Source organism: Sardina pilchardus, chromosome 23 (genome assembly GCF_963854185.1).
Source record: "Sardina pilchardus chromosome 23, fSarPil1.1, whole genome shotgun sequence".
NCBI lineage: Eukaryota > Metazoa > Chordata > Actinopteri > Clupeiformes > Clupeidae > Sardina > Sardina pilchardus.
The window spans coordinates 20,664,050-20,688,801 of record NC_085016.1 but is presented as its reverse complement, the minus strand read 5'-3'; the positions used below and the strand labels follow the sequence as shown (position 1 = coordinate 20,688,801).

The 24,752-nt window shown below is 46.5% G+C and overlaps 1 protein-coding gene across 4 annotated transcripts in view; it reads left to right on the top strand.

Moving 5' to 3' along the window:
* trappc10 (trafficking protein particle complex subunit 10) overlaps positions 1–24,752 on the top strand; it is a 28,710-nt gene that overhangs the window by 1,999 nt on the left and 1,959 nt on the right. Inside the window, exons 1-22 of one of the 4 annotated variants that reach the window (XM_062527881.1) lie at positions 401–577; positions 1,881–1,962; positions 3,003–3,138; positions 5,628–5,824; positions 6,602–6,797; positions 7,791–7,902; positions 8,958–9,205; positions 10,139–10,285; positions 11,588–11,702; positions 12,581–12,657; positions 13,118–13,209; positions 13,980–14,120; positions 15,136–15,248; positions 16,663–17,303; positions 17,567–17,708; positions 18,352–18,510; positions 18,842–19,071; positions 21,235–21,335; positions 21,825–21,951; positions 22,346–22,510; positions 22,886–23,066; positions 23,350–23,544. In XM_062527881.1, coding sequence (XP_062383865.1) covers positions 517–577; positions 1,881–1,962; positions 3,003–3,138; positions 5,628–5,824; positions 6,602–6,797; positions 7,791–7,902; positions 8,958–9,205; positions 10,139–10,285; positions 11,588–11,702; positions 12,581–12,657; positions 13,118–13,209; positions 13,980–14,120; positions 15,136–15,248; positions 16,663–17,303; positions 17,567–17,708; positions 18,352–18,510; positions 18,842–19,071; positions 21,235–21,335; positions 21,825–21,951; positions 22,346–22,510; positions 22,886–23,066; positions 23,350–23,544 — 3,658 coding nt within the window. In that variant the 5' untranslated portion in view covers positions 401–516. Of the gene's footprint in view, positions 1–400; positions 578–1,880; positions 1,963–3,002; positions 3,139–5,627; positions 5,825–6,601; positions 6,798–7,790; positions 7,903–8,957; positions 9,206–10,138; positions 10,286–11,587; positions 11,703–12,580; positions 12,658–13,117; positions 13,210–13,979; positions 14,121–15,135; positions 15,249–16,659; positions 17,304–17,566; positions 17,709–18,351; positions 18,511–18,841; positions 19,072–21,234; positions 21,336–21,824; positions 21,952–22,345; positions 22,511–22,885; positions 23,067–23,349; positions 23,545–24,752 lie in introns of those variants that run through there. The other 3 variants (XM_062527880.1, XM_062527878.1, XM_062527879.1) reach the window with 3 other exon arrangements.

Below are 24,752 nucleotides of genomic sequence, written 5' to 3'. Positions count from 1 at the left end.
GCATGCACATAAAACTTGCCTGTGTTGTTGGTATCAGTCTATCAGTCGGTATCCTATTAGCACTAATGGCGCTATGGTATTAGACTTCTCAATGTGTTGATTTCCCCTAACAGAGCAATGAATTTGAGTTTGAAAAATCTGAAAACTGAAAAATCTGCGTGTTTTCCTGACAGAGTAATCAACAGACAATCAATACGTTCTTGCTGAAATTATCTTCAAACTACTCATCCATGCAACGCATGCATTACATACCAAATCATTGATTTTATTTCTAAAAATAGTAGTAATCCACCTACAATTGTTTGTTAACCTCATGTGATGAGGACGTGTCTGTAATTTACGACTTCCTGTCACTTTTTCAAGTGTACAGGAAGTCGTCATCGTGTCAGAGAACCAAGGAAATGGAGAGGAACAGGGCCTTATCGATACAGTAGCAGACAACATATTTGTGCACATATAACGTTGTTATGTTGATTGACGTTTACATGGTGGACTAATGTAGATTGTCGGAAACCAATGGAGTCCCATGAGGAAAAGCCTATAATCTACACCATGGAAAACAAGCCAATTGTGACGTGTAAGTGCGCCTTTGAGTTGTTGTTAGCTAGCTAGCTAGTTGGTTAGCTTGTCTGCTGGTCGTACGATGCAGTGCCTACTGCAGACCAGACTCCCTTGCATTCCGGCTAGCGGCTTAGCTTGACAGCTATAGTAGCAATGCTGCTAACGTTATTCGGGCAGCCGCCGGACAGTGGTGTAAAGATGTATATCTTAGCATTGATCCATTGACTCGGCTCCTCATGTCTTCTTCACCTGTCAATGAAAATATAATAATAACATTTTGTCACAAGCAACCCCAATACGATTCACAGAGAGGATTGTTCGTGCTCGCGATACAGTTTCGTCCGGCTATGCATGCACATTCTTATTTTCTGAGTGGACGGCTCGGGTGGCCGCCTAGGTATTCTGAACCCAATCAAGGCCTGTCATGGTGCCCACAACCGGCATTTGAATGAAGCTTGGATATAAAAACGCTTGCATGTTCGACTAGTGTTATTCAAACCCTCTGGCTACTGACACAGCCCAATCACATAATTGAGTCACCTGGTGAGGACGTGTTCGTTGGCAGTGTAATGCAGATTTGGGCACCTCCTGCTTTATTGCTGTTCGTTTCAGTCTGAATCTCGGTACCTTCAGGCGTGCACTTTTACAGAAATGTCTTCGGGTGTTGCTACAGTTGGCTATTGCTTGGCGTATCTCCAACGTTAGCCGAGCAAGGTAGTGACCTTCTGTTTGAAGTGCTTACGCCTGTTGACAAGCATCGGTTGCACCAGGGACATTCAACGCGGTATATTACAATTCTTGTAAGGACAGAAGAGGATACGTTTGGTACTTAGCTCAGTAATGTGTTAGGCTACACGCTCAAATCGCACCAGTTGTTGAGCTTCCCTTCATTTTGTAGTAATTAGGCTTACCTGAAGATTTGGTTCAGCCCTGAATGGCGCACCTTAATGGAAGGCATTCACAGGATTGTCTTTGAATGGTCTATGCATGGTTAGGCCATGTGATGTAACTATTGTTGATGCCCTCAATAAACAGTGCAATTATGCTAAGGTTTAGTGTCTATTGGTGTAATTCGTCTTCCAGGAGATCACAATACAACCACTGCTGATCACAAAGCTCAGACATGCCTACTAGTACTAACCTACAGTATATGCCTGAGTCAGTAGTTTCTACTCGACTTCTGTTACACCTGCATACCTCTCTAACCTTCCCATCTAATTAACACCCACACACCTTGTCTGTTTGTCTGACTGTCTGTCTGTCTGTCTCTCTCTCTCGCTCTGTCTCTCTCTCTCTCTCTCTCTCTGTGTCCCTCTTAGGTGCTGGGGACCAGGCCTTGTTTGCGGCCTTGTACAGTGCACTGGCCCAGCAGCTTCCCCGCGAGCCCATGGAATGGAGGAGGTAAGAGACAAGTAGAAGAGGCGCCCAGAGAGAAATGCAGCGTTGCGCAACTCAAACGCTTCCTCCAGGAGGTCAACAGTGCCTAGTCATGTGCCTGCTTCCTCGCGGCCCTGTGTAAAGGGGTGGCTCAGCTGTGCAGTTGTAACCCTTTGGAGCCGGCCTAGTGAGCAACGTCTAACTGCCAGTGCTGGAGGTTTTGGATCGTGATGCATGTTGTTTTTCCACTGTGGCATTTTTTAAAGAGGGGAAAAAAATCAGGGGATTTCCAAAAAGAAGCCAGATATTTGAAGCCAACACAAACAGGTCCACTTGCTTGGCAGAAAGATATGCTTGTGTCTTTGACAAGTCGAGGTAGCTGAGAATAGCTAGCTTTGAACGCCCATTTTGCCAGAAGAACCTCTTATTGTTTTGTCGGAAATCTTTCAAAGTTCTTCTGTAGAGCCAAGCTGATGAGGTCAGAAAAGCCACCCAGTGGAAACAAACAGTGTTGTCCGTCTCCAAAAGCAGGGATGGGCGAACTGCACACTCAGCGTAAAGGGCCTCCTGATCACTCCATAGACGTAGAAAGGAAATGAGTTTGCAGTGTTCTGATGAGAACACATAAAGGCAGCAGTAGATCCATGGCAAGGCCAAGACTATTGGATCAGAATAAATCAAATTGGCACTCTGCACTAGAACTGTCTTGAGCGAGGCCCACTCTCCTCCCGATTTGACAATTCATCCGGGTGACATATTTTTTGATTGTGTCTTATTAATAAATGGCTGTAATTTATGCTTAGTGTTTTCTGTAGTTTAACTGGTAGACTATTAGCAACATCAAGGTCATGGATTTGATAGCAAAGGTGAACATACAGCCTTCTGACCAAATGTAGGCCTAAACTATATCTTTACTGAACAGTAAGTTACTTTGAATAAAAGCATCTGCTAGAGGATCCAATGTAAGATTACAAGAAAGACATCTAAAATGAAGCTTGGTGTAGGCTAAATTAGCCCTTGGGAGCTGTATGGCTTTGATGATGATTGTTTTACTTGCTTCTCAGGTCCTATGGAAGAGCACCAAAGATGATCCACTTGGAAGCTAACTTTGTCCAGTTTAAGGAAGACCTGCTCCCCAAAGAGGGGAACAAAGCTCTCTTGACCTTTCCCTTCCTTCACATATACTGGACAGACTGCTGTGTGAGTATAATCTGTGATTTTATTTGTATATCATCTGACCTAGCTGTAGATATGGTTGTTTGTATAACACCTGGAGGGTGCTTAGTTCTGGTTGTGTGTAGTTATTTTAAGTGGTCTCATTTTCAGATATTTGAGATTTAATTACCTCCGCCAAGGAGGTTATGTTTTCATCGGGGTTTGTTTGTCTGTTTGTCTGTTTGTTTGTTTGTTTGTCTGTTCGCAAGATACTCAAAAAGTTATGGATGGATTTCGATAAAATTTTCAGGGAAGGTCTGAAATGACCCATGGAAGAAATTATTAAATTGGGAGTGATCAGTATCACCGTCTTAATCCAGGAGGCGGTTATGTTTTCGCTTGGCGGAGATCTGTGCTCTCTGAGTGCTTTTCTAGTTAGGCAAAGTGTTGTATGGTTTCAGAACTTCCAAAATCACTCATATGCTGCACATTCACTAGGTCTGAAATGACCCATGGAAGAAATTATTAAATTGGGAGTGATCAGTATCACCGTCTTAATCCAGGAGGCGGTTATGTTTTCGCTTGGCGGAGATCTGTGCTCTCTGAGTGCTTTTCTAGTTAGGCAAAGTGTTGTATGGTTTCAGAACTTCCAAAATCACTCATATGCTGCACATTCACTAGAATTTAAGAGGATTTTGCATAATGTTGTGCAGTGCGTATGACACAACAGCAGTGAGTGTGCAGTCAATATGTTTTGGTATATAGATTTAAGACCCTTTTCAAACACAGACGGATGATGTTTAGTTCGGCTGGTAGTTTAAGCCACTGTCCTGGAAAGAGCACCAATAGACTACAAACGGTAAACTGACAAATCATTATAAATAGCAGCATTTAACATTAAGGATTTGTCCACAAGGCACTAAAGGCTTGGGAGAGATGCATTATGAATAGGAAGATCTTGTAGGAGTCTTCTCCGTCAGTTAATGGTCCATTATAGTTCATCCTTTATGAATTAAGAGGGAGCAAAATCTGACCTGTGCTAAGCCTAAGGATACAATTTTGACTTGCACCTAGTGATGGAAACAAAAATGTACCTGAAGAGATTGCTATGACCTAAGAATTTAATATGTAGCCTATATTGTGAAATGATGGTCATAGCACTGTGAAACGACAAATCCAATGGTTCAGAAAAATTCTGCTAGTATGCACAGTATTCATTCTGAATATTCGAATGCATCTGAGCAAAACGATCCATAATTGCTCCTAATTGACCAAGTAACGAGGTGGAAGTTATATTTGGCATGGGATTGGCATTCTTTTCCTGGTGTTCAACGAGGCTTTTCCCAGGCCTATGGCTTAATTGTTCCCACGTTTAAAAAAACAGATTGTCATTGTATACAACCTGTTGCTTCTCTGTAAATGCTTCCTTGTTGTGTCAACAAAGCTGATTGACTCTGCTGATTCCTTTGACTGACTTTACATGACAAAAAATAGGAAATGCTGAAAAACAAAGCCCTGATGTCAAGCTGACTGTTAAAATACAGATTTTCGATGAAAGTGTAAGAATGATATTCCACAGAATTTTCCTGAATCACAAATAATGCACAGTTATTCTGCTACTTATACTGCTTCTAGATGTATTTGAGGTATGACCCAGTCATACTGCATAGAGGTTTTAAATGCAAGTTTTTTAGCTTAACATCACATTTGCCTTAAAGGGATATTCCGCCATTTTTGGAAATACGCTCATTTTCCACCTCCCCTCGAGCAAAACAATCGATATTTACCTTGTTCCCGTTCATCCAGCCATTCTGTGAGTCTGGCGATACAACTTTTAGCTTCAGCCTAGCATAGATCATTGAATCGGATTAGACCATTAGCTTCTCGCCTGCTAGCTTCATGTTTAAAAGTGACTAAGATTTCTGGTAATTTTCCCATTTAAAACGTGTCTCCTCTCAAGTTAGAAAGTGCAATAAGACCAACTGAAAATGAAACCTGGCGTTCTTCTAGGCTGATTTGACATGGAACTACACTCTCATCTGGCGTAATAATCAAGGCAACTTGCAAACGTACCATAGGCGCAGTGATATCGTACGCAGCATCTGAAAATAGTCCCCATAGACAACAATCAGTAGTAGTGCCAGTAGTTTGCAAATTGCCTTGATTATTACGCCAGATGAGAGTGTAGTTCCATGTCAAATCAGCCTAAAAGTTGTGTCGCCAGACTCACAGAATGGCTGGATGAACGGGAACAAGGTAAATATCGAATGTTTTGCTCGAGGGGAGGTGGAAAATGAGCGCATTTCCAAAAATGGCGGAATATCCCTTTAACTGATCAGCTTCGGAGTCATTGGAATGGCTATTTGACTTACTTCGGGTTGAATGTTGGCTGTGTCGCTTTCCCCTAACGCCTGCGATTGGAAAAAATACGCTCGCAAGTTTGTGCCTCCGGGCACCTTGAGCCTCCCTCATTTTGAGTCAAGGAACCCCTCTAAGTATTAAGTGTAATAAACTAAGTGCTGAATGTCCCTCAGGATACGGAGGTGTACAAGGCGTCGGTGAAGGAGGACATGCTACGCTGGCAGACCACTCTGAAGCACCATGGGTCCCAGGACTGGCTCATCGTGGTGGTGGAGAGTGATGCCAAGAAGAAGAACAAGACCAACCTCCTGCCCCGCACCTCCATCATGGACAAGATCCGCAACGACTTCTGCAACAAGCAGAGCGACCGGTCAGTACGGCTGAGGAGGGGCTTTAGGTTTAAAAAATATAGCAATTGTGTCAAATCTTGTCAAGGCCTCCAGAAAGTTTTAGTCATGGTTCTGTTGTCGTGGCGCAAGCTGAGATTGTCAGGATTATGGTGTCACCCTTGCGCTGACCTGATAGTGGTGATCCATCATTTGATGTCTTCTGGGACAGTCACAGTGATAATTGACCAATTTACCCACCCACAGAAGAACTTTGACTTTTCAAACATAGATTGCAGATTCTGTTATGAATTATAACACGTTTATAAGGAAAATTAGCGCAAATTTGAGGCTGGTTAGTGCTGAAACTGTAGGCTGTAAGCCTGTATGCTATGTGGAATTCACTGATTTGAAAACTGATCTGAGGGCAGCAGCTGAAGTTTAAAATGTCTTGTTCGCACCCATCCCTCCTCACCCGACCCCACACCAGCAATGTCTGGCACTTCTTGTCAACTATATGATACCTAGCTGTCAAGGACAGAGGAAAATAAAGCTATTTCTTTGTTGTTCTAGAAAGATTCTATAGAGTTCTATTCCCTGCTATATATCTTATTTAAGGGAACCCTCTCTACAAAGAACCATCACATGAAGAAATGGTCTCTTCAGGGGCTGAACAAAAGCAGGAAATACGTCAGGCAGGCCCATTCTGAATGTGTATCTGTAAAGAAGCCTTCACTTATGTTACAAGTGAAACCTTGAGGTCTTTGATGGTGATGTGTATCCTCCCCCTCTGCCCCCCCCCCCCCCCCCCCTCCTCCTAGGTGTGTGTCTCTGGCCGACCCCCTGAAGGAGTCGTCGCGCTCGCAGGAGTCGTGGAGCGCCTTCCTGACCAAGCTGCGCACGCTGCTCCTCATGTCCTTCACCAAGAACCTCGGGCGCTTCGAGGACGACATGCGCACCATGCGCGAGAAGCGCACCGAGCCTGGCTGGAGCTTCTGTGACTACTTCATGGTGCAGGTGCAGTACCGCTCTGGACTGTCCTCCCACCGTCAGAGGGTGGAGGGGTTAGGGTGGCGAAGGGGGTTAGGGTGGTGAAGGGGTTAGGGTGGCGAAGGGGGTTAGGGTGGCGAAGGGGTAAGGGTGGTGAAGGGGTTGTTTGTCATGGGTATGTGATGGGTATAGGTCAGCAGTTCTGGAGGTGCTTTGTTTATGAGAGAGGAAAGGAGATACGCCTTTAGTTGTGTGTGTGTGTGTGTGTGTGTGTGGGGGGGGGGGGGGGGGGAATGTCAGTATAATCAGTAATAATAATCAGTAAGTCTAATTGATGATAATTTGATAACTAGGCCAAATCAGTTGACTAATTTAACACCATGGCCAACACATTGAAGTGCAAACACTGAGGAGTCAGCACAGTGTTCCACAGGAGGACTATAGTTCATGCACGAGAACTTACTGATTGATAGACTTTGCCCATCATTCAGACTAGGGTGAGTCACTAGAGATGACGGTCACATCTGCGTTAAGTATTTGGCTTGGCTGAACACAGGTAAGGGAGAGGAAGTGGGGTAATGTTGAAGTAGATGACTGAAGATAAAACTGTACTCTTGCAACTCTTGTGTCCTCATCGTCATATGGCGATAGCAGCTCAATGCTGAGAGCCTGTGGACGGCCGGGAAGCTAAAAAGCTCATCAGGTCACTGAGGTCACAGCATGACTACTCAGAATGTCAACATTGTTTTGTCAACACACAGCAGGGCAACCTGTACATAAGGGTTCACGTTGGCGCCTAGTTTGAAGAAAGAATGTGTATGTGTATGGGACTGGATGTCACTAGCACTCAGCCCTACTCTAGCATGTCTTTCAAGCATTTGTTCCTTGAAAAGCAGTGTAAATGCACTATATTGAATATAAGTGTTTTCTGTCCAGACTACCCCTAATTTGTGACTGGCTGACATTTTGATGATGATTGTGTGTGTGTATTTGTGTATTTGTGTGTGTGTCTTGTCTCAGGAGGAGCTGGCGTTTGTGTTTGAGATGCTTCAGCAGTATGAGGATGCGCTCGTTCAGTACGACGAGCTGGACGCACTCTTCACACAGTATGTGCTCAACTTCGGCGCTGGAGGTACTGTCATATTTCACGTCATTAACACTGTGTGTGTGTGTGTGTGTGTGTGTGTGTGTGTGTGTGTGTGTGTGTGTGTGTGTGTTTTGACCTGTGTGCCAGCATTGTTGTGCTCCTCTCCCATGATAAAAAAGACAGCAGCAGTACCTCATCACAATTCTCAGTGCTTCACCTGCTCATTATGGAGGTGGTCATGTACTGCTGTTCAGTCTGTCTGAGCTGCTGTCGGATTGCTGCAGTGGCTTTTTTTTTTCAGTGCTAAAATTGACACCCCTCAAGGGCTAAAAGCAGTGAGGACTAAACCATGAACACACACCTCTCTAGTGTCAACAGAACTTTTCTTAGGTGAAAAGTACGCCTCATTGAATCAACATGATGTGTGTGGGTGTATGTGTGTGTATGTATGTGTGTTTGTTTTATTATCTCACACAATGTGTTTGCACTTATAAATGTTGTGTGTGTGTGTGTATGTATGTATGTAGGAATGTGCATTTGTGTGTGGTTGGCTGCATACATTTGTGTTCATACTAAACTTATGTTTTCATTGCATTGTGCGACAGAACAACTTGTGTGTTTGGGTATGCCTGTGAGTGTGTGAACCAGAGTGAGTGAGCAAGTGATCTTGTATCTGTTGATGTATATGTTTAATGTATGCTCAGATCCTATGTATGTTGTTGTGACTACCTTGGCTAAGCAAGTGCCTACTTGTCATAGCAATAAACATGGCAGTACAGCATTTTAAATTTGAATTTGAGAGCTTGAGTGATTGAGTTCATATTCATGAGTTCATCCATTGGCACATAATGTGAAGCATCTCTCTCTCTCTCCCCCTCTCTCTCTGTCTCTGTTTCTCTCTCTCTCTCCCTCCTCTCTCTCTCTCTTTCTCTCGCTCAACCTCTTTTTCCCACTCTCTCTTGCCCCCCCCCTCTCTCTCTCCCCCCTCTCTCTCTCCCTTCTCTCTCTCTCTCTCTCTCTCTCTCCCTTCTCTTTCTCTCTCTCTCTCTCTCTCTCCCTCTCTCCCCCCCCCCCCTCTCTCTCTCTCTCTCTCTGTGCAGACGGTGCCAACTGGCTGGGCTCCTTCTGCCAGCCGGTGCGCAGCTGGAACGGCCTGGTGCTGCGGCGGCCCATCGACATGGAGAAGCGCGAGCTGATCCAGCGCAGCGAGGCCAGCCTGCTGGACCTGCGCAGCTACCTGTTCTCGCGGCAGTGCACGCTGCTCATCTTCCTGCAGCGGCCCTGGGAGGTGACGCAGCGCGCCCTCGAGCTCCTGCACAACTGCGTCCAGGAGCTGCGTCTGCTGGAGGTGCGTGTGTGTGGAAGAGGAGGAGGAGGAGGAGGAGGAAGATTAGCAGGTCAATAAAGAGGTTGAGGACCAGGATGAGGAGACAGTGGGATATGGAAGAGGAGGAGGAGGAGGAGGATGATGATGAGGAGAAGGAGGAAGAGGAGCAGCTCAATGAGGTAGTTGAGGATTAGGTTGAGGAGACACAGCGGAATAAAGTAAAGGAGGAGGAGGAGGAAGAAGAAGAGAGATGACTAAGAGGAGAGGGTGGAGAAGAGGTATCAAATAGAGTGAGTTATTAGGACAGGCACTTCTCAGTTCAGTCTTTTGTCTTTCAGTCTTTCACACTTCCACTGTCAATTTGGTCTGGCGCCGTCCTGCGCTCACCTCTAATTTTCTGCTCCCAGTTTCAAAGTGTCTGCCTCCATTTCTCTCACTTTCACGACTCGCTCTCGTCTCACGCTGTGCTCATCTGTCACACGTCGCCCGTCTGAGTCCTCAGCTTTTTTCCTGCGTGTCTAGTGGAGGGCCGGAAAATGGCGACCTCCTTTCATCTTCTGTCTGTCTGCAGTCCTTTCAACGATTTTTTGTCTCTCGGTGTCCTTGTTTTCCTCGGCCTTCCCCTATTCGTCCATGTCGATATTTTTCTCCGTCTGCCTCCTCTGTCCTTCATCTCCCCTCAGTGTTCTGTCTCTCTATCTCTCTTTTTTACTTACATCCTGTTTCCTGCATGGCTCTCCTTTTTTTGTTGTTGTCTTGGAGCCATTGTGACTCCTTTCTCAAGCCTCCCATTCACCTGTCTTTCTACTAGTACTCTGATGTTGTCTAACTGAACCGCTTATGTGCTGGCCCTGAAGGCATGTTCAGGGACAGCTAACGTTATGTTAGCCATGAGTTTAGCTACGGCTGTGTGTGTGTGTAAATGGAGCTCATCTTATGTGTGTCGCCGCGCAGGTGTCTGTACTCCAGGGGGCGCTGGACTGCTGGGTGTTCCTCAGCTGTCTGGAGGTGCTGCACCGCATCGAGGGATGCTGCGACCGCACCCAACTGGAGGCCAACTGCTCCCACACGGTGGGCCTCTGGACCTACGCCACAGAGAAGGTTCGTGCATGGCCACCAAGAAACGCTCAGTCAACGCATTTGGCTGTCATTGAGACTTTTAAAGGGTTTAAAAGTCAGCGATCTCTCGATTGTTGTAACGATAATAACGCAGTCCAAAGGATTACATGCCACATTTTATGTTGTAAAGATTGCTATGTTTTATTTGTCATACCAATCTTGGAGGATGGTCGAATACATCACAGTTGTCACTGCAGCTGAAAAATGGTCATATTTCAGTGGATGGCAAGTGTGTTTTGTTTTGGAACGAAGAAACCTCACACATAGAACCCATCAAAAGTTGTTTACATCCGTCCTGCTATTCTCTTTGTAGAAGTCTGGACACATACTGTTGTTCTGGTAGGCCAGTGGGCTGGAGTCAGTCAATAAACATCTGAAGGGCACAAGGAGGCTATTTATCAGATTTGGACACGTCGGCCACCTGCAGTCTCATAGCAGAGTCTGGCTGAATGAATGTGCTGCTTCACTTTGTCTGGTTTCGTGAGTTCATTCGGGGTGTCTACCTGGTTCCTGGATGCCATTTCCAGCAGTCATCTCTCTCTGGAGCACGACTGGTTTACAACAAGGAAACACATTCTCTGTGGATTTGTGGTGGAGATCACTTTAATGTTACTTTCCAGACTTGTCTTGTATTTGTACTTCCATCCTCTTGGGAAACAAGCCCTTATTGGATCTCTTATCGGAAGAAGATCACGCAGTCCCCACTGCACACAGACCTCACTAGTTCACACAGATATCTAAAAGAGCATAAACATACCAGGTATTCTAGTGCAGATAGTCTTCATAGTCTGTGCAACCAGAAATGGTGTTAAAACTCAAAGGTTCCTGGAATATCTCCGTGAAATCTTAAGGGCTCTTCAGTGAATCAGCCACCCATGCTATGTACAGTATTTATCGCGTGCCTGACTCTGGTTGCTCTCCATATCTCTCCGACACGTCTGTGAGTTGCACTGTGGGACCTAGTTTAAATGGTGGGCAAAGTACAGAGTTGGCCTACAGACCTCTCAAACATGAACTGTAGTTACCGAGTGGCACGTGGGAGCATTGAGCTGACTCATTAGTGTCTGCACTTCAAGGACTTGCCCACAGTGTTTACATGGCAAATTCATTTAATTCAAATTCAATTAGACTGAAGACTTTGCACTTTGCCTATCATTCAAATTAGGGGCCTGTGTTTCGCACCATGGTTATTGCCCAACCTGGGCTATTGTTGATGTGATGTGTGTCCCTCTGTACTGTACACTCAATGATATTGAGACGGCTTTACTGTTCTTGGCTCCATAGCTGAAGTGTTTGGGAGAATTGTGTGGCTTGGTGTCGAAGAATGGGCCCGACTCAGAGGACCTGAACCGGACGGTGGACCTGCTGGCTGGACTGGGTGCTGAGAGACCAGAGACGGGTAAGTCAGCAGAACCAGAACCGGACATTCTGGACCATCCAAGTCTCCAACAGCAGTTCCAAACGCCATGATCACAGGATTGAATTTCTAGGAGAGTAAATGTTGAATCTTTCTGGTCCATTATGAGATTGTGTTCAGGGTGTGTCAAGACTTGTCTCTTTCAGTCATCAAACGCTGGTTATGATTCAGTGCAGTGCGCCTGTCCCAGCTTATTAGTACAGTGAGACTGAGCAGGCTTTAATGAACATGACTGCTGTTTTGGCAAAAGCCAGTAGGCCTCACTGGCTTGGGAGGATCGTTGGCAGGCAGTAATGACTGAGCAGTGGTGAATCAGTGTAGCCGTGCATGAATCACGGTCTCTAAATGGACTGCCAATTTGCGGCTCCTTATACTAGGGGTTAAAAAAAAAAAAATTGGCTTCATAAATCTAGGGGGATGAATCTGTGGTGAGTCTGAGATCGGTGCTCTTAGTGCATCGAAATTACACTCAAGGATATGGACCGCCACTTCATTTGATGTGGGTGGAGGCAGGGGAGCTCGCTCAATACGTAGTCACACAAGATGTCTCAAAAAACGAGAAACACGTCCATGGAACACTGTGGCCTCATTAAATACAGAGGGAAAAAAACGTGAGCTTTGAAATATTGTGAGCATCTGAGAAAAGCAGCTTAAATATCCATCTGGATGCCTCACAAGAGAGAGAGAGCGAGAGAGAAAGAGCGGAGTGGGGGAAAATGTGACGCGTGCCTGCTTTGGAGGTCTTTCTGGTAAGAGTCGAGACTCAGAAAAGCGGATGACTGTGCTGTGAGGTCATTGGAGGCAGCACACAAAGGCCAGCCTGTGAGCAATGCGCGTCTCTTCTCTTTTCTCTCCCGTAGTCAACAGCCTGCAGAGCCCCTACAAGAAGCTGAAGGAGGCCCTGTCGTCTGTGGAGACGTTTGAGAAGCATTACCTGGTGAGTAGAGTGCCGAATCAGCACGTCGATGGTTAACCCGTGGCCCAAAATAAAACACAGTCTTGTCTCTCACTCTCTCCCTGCGATCACACTTTCTTTTCTCTCTTCTTTCACTCTCTTTTATGTCTTTGTCCTCTTCACAATTTTTGTGTTTGAATTCACAAGTCAAATGGAAGAAACACAATATTTGGGTCAGTTGTGATGTTGGTGTGAAATGAGTATGCACTCAGAACCCATGTAGTATATATGGTCTTTACGTCTGATAATCTTTTCCTTATTCCTCCTCTTCTCCCTCATCCTCTCCACCTTTATCGTTTCTCTCCTTTATCTGTTTCTTTATGTCTTTACTGCATCTCTACCATCCACTTTCCCCACCTGTCTACCCCTACCTCTCTCTCTCTCTCCCTCTCTCTCTATCCCTCTCTCCGTCTCTCTCTCTCCCTCCCTCTCTGGTCATTAGGAGCTGTCTCATGCTGCTATGGAGATGTACACGGCGATTGGCCGCATGCGGTCGGCACGCCTGGTGGGCAAGAGTCTGGCGGAGTACTACATGTGAGTGCCCCGCTCAAGGCCTCGGCAACAGTAGCTCACATGTGTGCACACACACACACACACACACACACACACATGTGCGCACTTGAATGCATACATGACCCACACATGTTCACTGACACATTAACAGAGACTAGTAGGTCAGCGCGTGACTGGGAGCGTTGGCCGTTCACCATTGTTGACTGACCTTGAGTGTGTGCTCATATAGTTAGCAGTGCACAAAACGCATGAATTTCGTTCTTTTCACCAGTGGTTTTGACCCCCCCCCCCCCCCACACCGCCAATAAGTAAATAATGGCCAAGCCTCGACCCCCCCTTTTCTCCCAACATCAATTTGACAGTGCATACTGTTAACCTCTCTCAAGTGTTAACCACTGCAGCAATGTATTCTTTGCAACAGGAAGTACAGTGCAAAAACACCAGTCTATGTATGTGTCAGTCATCGAGGTCTTACGCAGTATGTCCACCCACTCTCAATTTGTGAGCTGAAAAAGATGTAGCTCAATAAATGGGCCCGATTCACGCCAGCCCGATTGGTATGGGACTCGGTAGAGAGATGTTGCCTGTGTCCATGAATAGGCAACATTACATTGCAAGGTTTCAGGTGTCTGAAAGTGTGTGTGTGTGTGTGTGTGTGTGTGTGTGTGTGTGTGTGTGTGTGTGTGTGTGTGTGTGTGTGTGTGTGTGTGTGTGTGTGTGTGTGTGTGTGTGTGTGTGTGTGTGTGTGTGTGTGTGTGTGTGTGTGTGTGTGTGTGTGTGTGTGTTTCCAGGAGGAAGGGGGACCCTCAGAGCGCGGACGGCTTTCTGCAGGACTCCCTGAAGTCGTACGTGGCGGAGGGCTGGTCCCTGCAGGTCACGCACACACGCCGCCAGGTGGCCGAGTGCCAGAAACTACTGGGGCAGACCGAAGAGTATCCTTCACCAGCGTTAGATTTCTCTCTCTCTCTCTCTCTTGCTCTCTTTCTCTCTCGCTCTCTCACTCTCTTTCTCTCTCGCTCTCTCACTCTATCTTGCCCTCTCTTTCTTTCTCTTTCTCTCTCTCTGTCAATCTCTCTCTGTCATTCTCTCTTGCATTCTCTCAATCTCTCTCCTTGTCTTTCTTCCTTTCTCTCTCTCATACATACATAACCATACTGTACAACATTGCACACACCCACACACACCCACACACACACACACAATAGGTGCATATAAAATGTAATGTTCAGAGGAAAGGTGCATACAAATCTGAACATGGCACTGGTAAAATGCTGGTTAATGATGTACATTGACATGTGGGCTGAGCCTACATAGACAGTCTTTTACATAGACGTGTGGTTAACTTGTTTTCCTGTCAGCAAGCAGTATATTAGTTTCATATAGGCGTGCTCTTCAACACCCTCAGAGTCAGCAACACACACACACACACACACACACACACACACACCTGTGCCCACTCACTCCATATTTCAACACAACCCACCCTGCTTTAACTCCTAACATGCTTTGCGGCAGCACAGCGCAGCGTTGCTCTGTGCTGTTCCAGACCTTTCCTACATCTGATCTGAGCCGTTGTATTTTGGGCCTGGCCAGCGCTCTGGTCGGTGGATGTGTAGTGTTATATTACATCCACTAATCCCCTGCAAATGGCACCATCCGATAAAGGCTGTTAAAAAAAGACTTTATAGCTCACATGGTACACAAACTATAGATAGTGACTGATATATCCAATATATACTATATACTATACCCCCCCCCCTAAAAAAGAAAAGAAAAGCAAAAGCTAAAATGTAACATGATTGTTATTGTGCAGATGTTGGGCCAGCTTGGTTGTCTCCATTCATAACTGTGTTGTCTCTCATGAAAGATCCAGTGTAAGCGCTCTCACTACCTCAAACACAATCACCGTCAGTGGTTCCCGTTTGGGTCCTTAACCGTCTGTGCCAGGTATCTCCAGACGAGCGCCCTGCTGGCGAGCGATGCCAACCTAACAGACGAGGAGCGTAAGCACTTCTGCCAGGAGATCCTGAACTATGCCAACCAGAGCAGCCAGAGCCAGGGTGAGTTGGGCAGATGGGCCGAGGGCACTTTGATTTATTCTGAAGTCAGAAGATGCTTTTCTTTAATCTGAAGCCAATAGACTACGCAAGGAATGAGCTCTTTTTCCATTCTATACACTTGCGTGTGTGTGTGCTGACTGACACCCAGTAACAGTACAGTACGTGTCCATTATCGCGGCAAAAGCCACCGCGCCGCACATAGCCCATTCATTTCCTATGGAGAGCGGCACGGCGTAGGTAACGCTTCCGCAAAGCACCTTGGGAAGGCGGCGCGGTCATTTGAACAGAGGCGGTGCGTGAAGAAGTTGGGCTCTGCTGAACTTTATGCAAATGAAAGCGGTAAACGCGAGGCAGCTAGCCAATGAAAGTACGTCTTTGGTAAACAAGTGTTCTCCTTTGCTCTAGTCCTCGGGTCTGGAACCATAGCCTGCTAGAAATATTTGTTCCGCCTGCTAATCGTCTCGGTTTAATGAAATATAGAAGTTATATAGCGGCTAAGCCATTAAGTTTAGAACAAGTTTGCCACTACACCCTATCAAAATGACATTGTTGGCGACTTGAACCAAGACAGAAAGGTGCTTTGGAGGAACATGGTAATGACATTTGTGAGTATTTCAATAAAATATGTTAAAATTACTTGCACTGGCTAATAGTGTTACTTATTAAGTAGCTATCTTCACTTTAGTTGCCTACGTGTGCTAGCAGTGTGTATTTCGATGTAATAAACTGCTTTAGCCTACCACACGACCACAAGCGGCGACGAAGAGAGGGTCTAGGCGTCTGCAAGCATCTACGCGCCGCAATAATGGACGCGTACAGTAACGCTGCTGACATTGTTTTCTCTCCTGTCTCATTTGTCCATGTTCCCCTGCTTTGTCCCTCTTTCTATCTACCTCTCTGTTGTTGTTGCGCTGGACTCCTGTGTTTCCCGGACACTTTGTTCCTCTCATTTCTTCTCCTCTTTCTTCTTTCTGTCCATCACTGATGCATGTTATTATGTCTCTTCAGTTCACCCACATTCTTCTCATTCTTTCTCCCTACTCGTCTCCATATCCTTTCTTTTGTTTATCTGCGCTCCATCTTATATTCCTTTTGTAATATCATTTATTTGAAGCTATTCTTTTTAACTAATGTACAGTAATTTCCCGCATATAAGCTGCATTATGTATAAGCCGCAGGACTGTGTTTTATGCAAGTTAAATGAAACAAAACCATATTAACACCATATTAACTGCCCCGCTGTATTAACCTCATAGTTGAAGAAATTTAGCAAAATCAATGTATAAGCCGTGGCTAATAGTCGGGAAACTACGGGTACTGTTCGTATAAGTGGCTTTAGACAAAAGTGTCTGGCAATTACCGTAAACACAGTGTGCGTGTGTGTTGTCTCTCTCGGTGGTTGTGGCGGCAGCAGATCAGAAGGTGGCCCTGAGCATGGCGGCGTTCGCCCAGCTGCGCGAGCTGCGCTTCCAGCCGGCCTGCCCCAGCGTGCACGTGGGCGCCGCCCTGCAGCTGGAGCTGCGCATGTGCAGCCTGATGCCGGTGGCCGTGCGCCTGGAGCAGCTGGCCGTCAGCGTCCACTTCAGCCTGGAGCAGCCCGGCCAGAGGGGGCCCGCCGCCCTCGGCACGCCCCAGCGCCGCAACCCGGGCACGGGCACCAGCGGCCTGGTGTCCAGCGGCGTGAGCCCGGACGGGACGGTGGTGTTCCAAGCGGTCAGCCCCGCCGGAGGGGTTCTGTCGGGAGCCGGGCCGGGGGCGCTCGGGGCCGTGGGCTCGGCGGCGTCCGGCGCCTCGGCCCTGGAGCTGTACGAGATCCACGACCGGAGCCCGTCGGACAACACGCTCAACACCACCGGCGTGGTGTGCAAGAACGTGCACCTGTTGCTGCGGCGACGCGACAGTGCCACCTCCCTGGACACGCCCGGCGTTGCCGCGGGCATCTCCGTGGCCTCGGCGGCCACCGCGGCCGTCGCCATGGAGGAGAGCACCCAGATGCTGAAGACTCACGACGTGATGCTGTTGCCTGGCAACAACAGCATCCCTTTTACTGCTCCAGTAAGGGCATTTTATGGCCACACTTCTGATTACATTTCTGACATTTTGATGCAAATTCTGATTTACTGAATGGTCTTTTATTCCACACCACTGTATCAGCGTTCATAATGCGTACAGCCCCTCTCTTCCCTTTGGTTGGTCTCTATCCCTGTTTTCTGACATAATCCCATTTCCCTTTCTTTCCCTTTCTCTCTCTCCTCTTGCATTCCTCCCTTCCTTCCTTCCCTTCCCTCCCTCCCTCCCTCTCTCCCTCCCCTCCTCAGAGTCAGAAGCCAGGCGCCTATGTACTGAGGCAGTTGTGTGCGACGGTGGGGCAGGTGCAGTTTGTGCTGCCGCACATCTACCCCACGGTGCAGTATGAGGTCTACTCCCAGGAGCCCCAGCTCACCATCGAGCCCCTCACAGGTCTGTCCTGTCTCTGTCTGTCTGTCTGTCTGTCTGTCTGCCTGCCTGTCTGCCTGTCTGTCTGTCTGTCTGTCTCTCTCTCTCTCTTTGCATGTCTGTCTGTCTGTCTGTCTGTGTTTGTCTGTCTGTCTCTCTCTTTGCCTGTCTCTCTGTCTGTCTCTCTCTCTCTTTGTCTGCCTGTCTGCCTGTCTGCCTGTCTGTCTGTCTGTTTGTCTCTCTCTCTGACTGTCTGCCTCTCTCTCTCTCTCTCTCCCTCTCTCTCTCTATCTGGCTGCCCATCTGTCTGTTTATCTGTCTCTTTTCCTCTCCTCTCCTTCACCTATTTCTGTGTTTCTCTCTCTCTACCTCAGTGTCTACCTCTCTCTGACAGACCGTCTCTCCTCGGACTCTCCTGTCACTCTCCTCTGTTTTTAGTCTGTCCTTCTGTCTGTGCTTTTGGAAACCCTCTGCCAAGTGTTTTGTCTATTTGTCTAATCTTTGTTCTGTTTGAATATGTCTGAATTGGTCAGTCAGTTTATATATGTGGTCACTGCAGTCTATTCAAAAGAATGGCTTCTAATCTAGGAATGGCTGCAGTCTATTCAAATGAATGGCTTGCAATCTAGAAATGGCTCGAGGGGTGAATCAGTGCTTTGTTTCCTAGACAACCTGTTGGCAGGGCTACCTCAGAAGGTCAAGTTCACCATAGTAACAGGACACTACACGGTGAAGAAGGGTGATGCCCTGCAGCTTAGCAACACAGACTCGATGCCCATCCTGCACACAAACTCCTGCACGGCAAGAATCGTGTCCAGTACAGGAGGTGAGACGACAAACGTGTACACACACACACACACACACACACACACACACAGACAGACACACGCTTATATGTAAACACACACCAACCAACACAACCACATAGACCCAGATACACACACACACACACACACACACACACACACACACACACACACACACACACACACACACACACACACACACACACACACACACACACTCACTATTACCGATACACCAGAGGACCCAAACGGACACCATTCATCTGCAAAATGATACAACAGAGATACTGTTACTTAGCTCACACCTTCTTTTGTTCTCTTCCTCTGTCCTTCCCTCCCTCCCTCCTTCAGAGCTGGTTGGAGAGAGCGCTCTGTCCATCCACTCCAGCGAGAAAGTGACCAGCATCTCCCTGCCGCCCACCCCTCCGTACCACACGCTGGACTTCCAGCTGGACGTGCTGTGCCACATCCCGGCGTCGCCGGCGCGCCCGGAGACCGAGCGCCTCACCAACGGCGAGGTCCGCCACCGGACCAAGAGCCGCACCCGCTACAACAGTGGCATGGCCGCCGTGGACCAGAAGGTGTGTTGGTGTTCAGTGTCTACTTCATCTTTTTAAAGTATATATTTTTGGGCTTTTATGCCTTTAATCTGATAGGATAGTAGAGAGAGACAGGAAGTGAGTGAGTGGGAGAGAGCGATGGGGTGGGATCCGGAAAGGATCACGGGGCGGGAATCGAACCTGGGTTGCCGCCGTCCTGTACAGGTGCCCTAGCCTAGTCGCGCCACGGCTGGGCCAGTGTCAACTTAATCTGATAGAGTTGCAGCTTTACAAGGCGAAATAAACCCCTTGCTTGCTTTACATGCCATATACAACTCTGGAAGTAATTAAGAGATCACTGCTCATTTTTCTGATGTCATCCTACAGTTGCTGAGTGACATTTGAACGAGTTGACGGTCATATTCAAATTTGCAGTAGTCTCTTAATGTTGAATATGGCAGTCAACTCAGCAACTCAGCAACCATCCGAGTCAGAAAAATGCTGTTTATTGATTGAAATTGAATCAGTGCCTGAACTAGCCTTGTGTGTATACCTTAATATCCCTACTATTAGCCGCGGCTTATACATTGATTTTGCATAATGTCTTCAGCTCTGAGGTTAACTTGTTCTGGAACACCTAATTTTGGGGTGTTTTTGCCCGCATTGCACATCATCTACTCAGGAGGGCACTGCTCCCACATACTTTGGCCCACCATGACAAACCTGACCTCTACTGAAACCTGACACTCAGAGGTATTATATGAAACAGTCTGTTTGACTGTCTGATGTACTGGCAAAGGGTTACAGAGGCTTGAATATTGTTTTCTCTTTCAGCCGGTAACATACATCTCTGGAACTGCCCACATTTGGGCCCTCTAGATCACCATGTCAGCCTTGAAACACAACTAACACCTAACACCAGGTCTTGTGAGCCTGTAACTCAAAGTAGATTACTATGGGCTAAAATATGGAGTTTTCACAAATTTATTTGTGTTGAAATACCTATGCGAGTGTGTGTGTGTCATTTTTAGAAATCTGCCAGAGTAGCAAATTAATATGTAAAGTTATCCTTTTTCTTTGATTCTATGACAGTCAGTGTCATGCAAAAGTGGATAAAACTAGAATCTCCAGAATGTTAGCTTTCATTTGACACCAAGATTATGTTTCTACTCAAAGGGGTTCTTGTGTAGTAAGGGTTTTATTGTTTGTATGCACCATCAAATCTCTGAATTCTTTTGGCCGAAATGACTATTTCCTTGTTTGAATGGATTTGGAAGGGCTATCTCTATGGTATATCCGGTAGTGTCACATATCAATCGATCCGTCTAACTCTTAGCATCCCGGAACCGTCGGTCCCATCTCCGAGACTTGCTGCAGTCCCGCGTTATCGTCATTCAAAGCGGAGGTCCCTGATTGACAGCTTTCTTGCCCAATCCCCTCCGGTTACGGATATCTCGACAACCAAAGGTCGCAGAGAGACATGGGAGGGCTCTATGAATGCGGAAGAGGCAGACGAATCATCAGATGTTTTTAGCTTAGCGATAGCACTTTGCTATGGAATGCTACGCGGCTATACAGATACGTTTCTTGTCGCAGATTATTTATTTCTAGTTCGTTGCTATTGTATGAACTGTATTATACATCTACCAAACGTATTATGGATAAAACAACGTGGATATTCCATTACTATGGGTTCTTACGGACATGTGAAGGCCCAGCATTCTATGGTTGGCAGATCGCTATGGGGTCGTACAAGGACTGTAAGGTAAGGAGTCACTGATTCGAGATGGGTTTGGTGGGAGGGTACAGTACAGTACAGTACAGTACAGTAAGTTTTTTTTTTTTCTTTTCATAACGAACTATACATATCTTGATTCGTGAGAGTCTAAGCTTTCAACCGATATGTGACATGACTATGGAACTTCGTGATATGATGCCTAAAATTATGGGAGGGGGGAGTGGGGGAGGTGTGGGGGTGGGGGGTGAGTCGTGAACGGCACGCCGTTCCATGACTAAGACACAGGGGCAGTTAATATGAGATTAATATGGTTTTGTTTCTTTTAACTTGCATAAATTACTGTTCTGCGGCTTATACACAATGCGGCCAATACATAGGATATTACTTTATGAATTTATATACCTGTGTGTGTAACGTGTGTATAACGTGTGTGTAACGTGTGTGTAACTTGTGTGCTGGGTTCACAGGTGTCTATAGACTGTCCCTGGTCCATCTACTCCACTCTCATCTCGCTCACCTTCTACATCCCCTTCAAGGCCAAGCACTCTCTGCTCTCGGCAGGGAAGAGGTAAGCACAGGCACACAACACCTCGTGTACTGCCTGCACTGAAATGCTTCTGAATAGGAGCTACTGTGCTTGCCATTTGCATTTAGTGCCCTTGTATTAATCCTATTCACATGTGCAGACGCTGTTTAAATGATATAATAAGCAGGCCTGCTACATACATATGGTTATGCTAATGAGATTTGGCGGACACTTTTAACATGCAAATAGCAACAATAAAATAGTTAAACTATATAAAAAGTTGGTAAGGCTCTGAAAAGAGTGAATGTAACCTGTAACCTGTACTGTAATGTGCTCTTGAGTCTCCCCTCAGGAAGTATATAAACAACAATGGCAATGTTCAATCAAAAGCCTTAAAGAATAAATCTATGCTACAATATACGAACCACCTTCTTAGGATTGTTAAATGTGTGTATGTATGATGTATAGATGCATATGAACAGGAGGCGGTTTGTAACCTGTACTGTAATGTGCTCTCGATTCCCTCCACAGGAAGTACATCCAGGTGTGCTTGCAGAACGTGTCGGACACAAACTTCCGGCTGACGGACCCCAGCCTAACGCAGCGGCAACCGAGCTCCTCGCTGGAGCTGCACTCCCTCAATGCTAAAGCTGAGCAGGTGAGCACACACACACACACACACACACACACACACACACACACACACACACACACACACACACACACGCATACATGTTTAGATACCATAACAAACAGAAACAGAACAGAAGTCATGGAACAGAAACCAAAGTCATGGAACACAACCATGAAACATCAGACATCCCAGTCATTGCATTACATTACATTACATTTGGCTGATGCTTTTTAACCAAAATGACTTACAAAAAAAACTAAAACAATTTTGCAACAATAAACAAGAACCACAATAAATGCATTAATACTGTGGTCAATATTTGAGTTTGCCTTCCCGAAGTATCGCTCACACTCTTTAGATGGTCCTCAGTCGGTGTGTGTGTTGTCCTGACGTCCGTCCCTGTCCTGTGCCCCCGTAGCTGGTGCACAGTAAGCAGTGTGTGTTCTGCCTGTGGGAGGCCAAGTGGGCCGTGGAGCCGCCCGCCTGCCTCCAGTTCAGCTTCGCCGCCAGCTTCTCCCCCACCGAGCCGGCCGACGCCCAGTTCAAGCCCTACTGCTACGACTTCCAGCTGGAGAGGGTGTCTGTGAGTTCACACACACATACACACACACACACACACACACACTTTTATGAAACACACAATCAGTATTGTAGTGTATCGTACTGTAGTTACCCACTGTACTTTACTGTACTTCTCCCCGTGCGTTGCTTCAGTTCTGATGGCCTGGCGTGTTGTGCTCCTCAGACTCACTCACACACACACATACACACACACACGCACACACTTTTATGAAACACACAAGCAGTCTTTCGTTTGCTACCGAGTCCGTTAAAGCTGTTTAATGTTGTGAAATATGAAAGCAATAAGTTGTGAAGTATATATTGTTATCCTACTGTAGTCATCCATTCTCCCCGGCGTTGCTCTAGTTCTGATGGCCTGGCGTGTTGTGCTCCTCAGACTCTGTACTGCCTAAGGGCCGAGATCCAGCCGGCGGACGGGGAAGAGAAGTGTCGCACCGGCACCCTCTGTGGGCTGGAGGTCTCCATCACACGCCTGACTGAACCCAGCGACTCGGAGCGGGAGGACGAGGAGTCCACCGAGAGCGAAGGGCTGCGGACCACCAAGCTCATGTATGAGGGTACGTAAGCATGTGAATGCTTTACTTCTGATCTGAAGGGAAAATGATGAACATGGTTAGACAAGGTGCTGCTGACTTTCTTTCTTTCTTTCTTTCTTCTTCATTTTAATCTTTATCTGAACACAAGTCTCTGTCTTCCTCAAGGCAAATGTTTGAGACGCTTACTGTTTATAGCTGAACAGAAGCATTTTATAATGGGGGAAAGTGAAAGAAGGAAGAAAAATCTCATATTGTTTTGTTTCTGTTTCTTTATGTGTGTGTGTGTGTGTGTGCCTGCGTGCAGTTGTGGACAACAGTAGCAACTGGGCAGTTTGCGGGAAGAGCTCGGGCGTGGTGTCGATGCCCGTGGCAGCCAGTGCCACCCACCGGGTGCAGATGGAGGTGATGCCCCTGTTCGCCGGCCACCTGCCCTTCCCCAGCATCAAGCTCCTCAAGTACCTGCCACACAGTGCCACCCCTGCCATCCAGCCTGACACAGGTGGGCACAGCCTCCACATGCCAGCTCACTCATGCACCTCATGCGAAAGGACATGTGGCAAAACAGAGCCATGTGAAATGTGGATCATGTCTTAGTGGCCAGTGTGATAACATGTGCACACACACACACACACACACACACACAAACACACACACACACACAGACATTGGAGTTTCTTCTATGCACTTGACCCATCCATGGATAGTGAGTAGTAAACATACACACACACCAGGGGAAATGAGCACACCAGGATATCCTCCATTTTATTGAGTTATTAATTATTGAATAATTATTTATTCAGTTGCAATTGCATTGTTTTGCTTCAATTGAATTTGACTTGATCTAAACAATCCAACTGCAATTTGATTGATACCTTGAGTGTGCCATAAAAAAAGCATAGCTTATGAATAATTTATAAAAATGACAATATCTGTGTTTATGTTTGCAATTGTACGCTTCAAGTTTCTTCAAAGCTCTCTTCAGAAAATTGAATGTTTGTGAAGTATGACTATGAATGTGAAGTAGTTGTAGGTATTGGCATGTCTGGATCTGAGCCTGATAGCTCAAAACATTGTATGGCAACTCAGACTCAGTAACTCAGAGTAGGTATACATGCAAACTCCTCACCTTTTAGGTGAGACTCCCCTTTTTGATATCAGAATAGGTTACTTAAAGGCCAACGCCCACTGGCGGCGACATTCCTGTCTGTGGATTTGACGCACAAGAGATAGAGCAGTTTTCTAAACGTCGATACGCATCAGACGCTGCCAGTGAGATTTGCTCCGTTGAAAATAAATGGAGCTAAACTTTGGCATCACTTGACGTGCATCAGACAGCGCCAGTGGGTGTTGGCCTTGGATTTGGGCAGATCTGAGGAAAATAATCTGAGACTGACTCCCCCCAGCATTCTGCCAGCACCCAACTCTGTTTGGAGTTGACCTACATTCTTACCTTACCATCTCACTCCTGACCAACGAACGAGTAGGCAAGGAGTGTTATCCAATCAGAGGTAGACTCAAAACATATTATCCAAATAGATGTGACTCAAATGAGTGTTATCAAATCAGAGGCAGAGTAGACTGGCAATGGGAAAGATTCAGCACTCATTCTGAAGAGGACGACACGGTCGAAGAAGCAGCTGACCATAGACACAAGACCAGAGAAACTTTTAAACATTTGATAAATATTTTGAGAAGTATTCTAAAGTC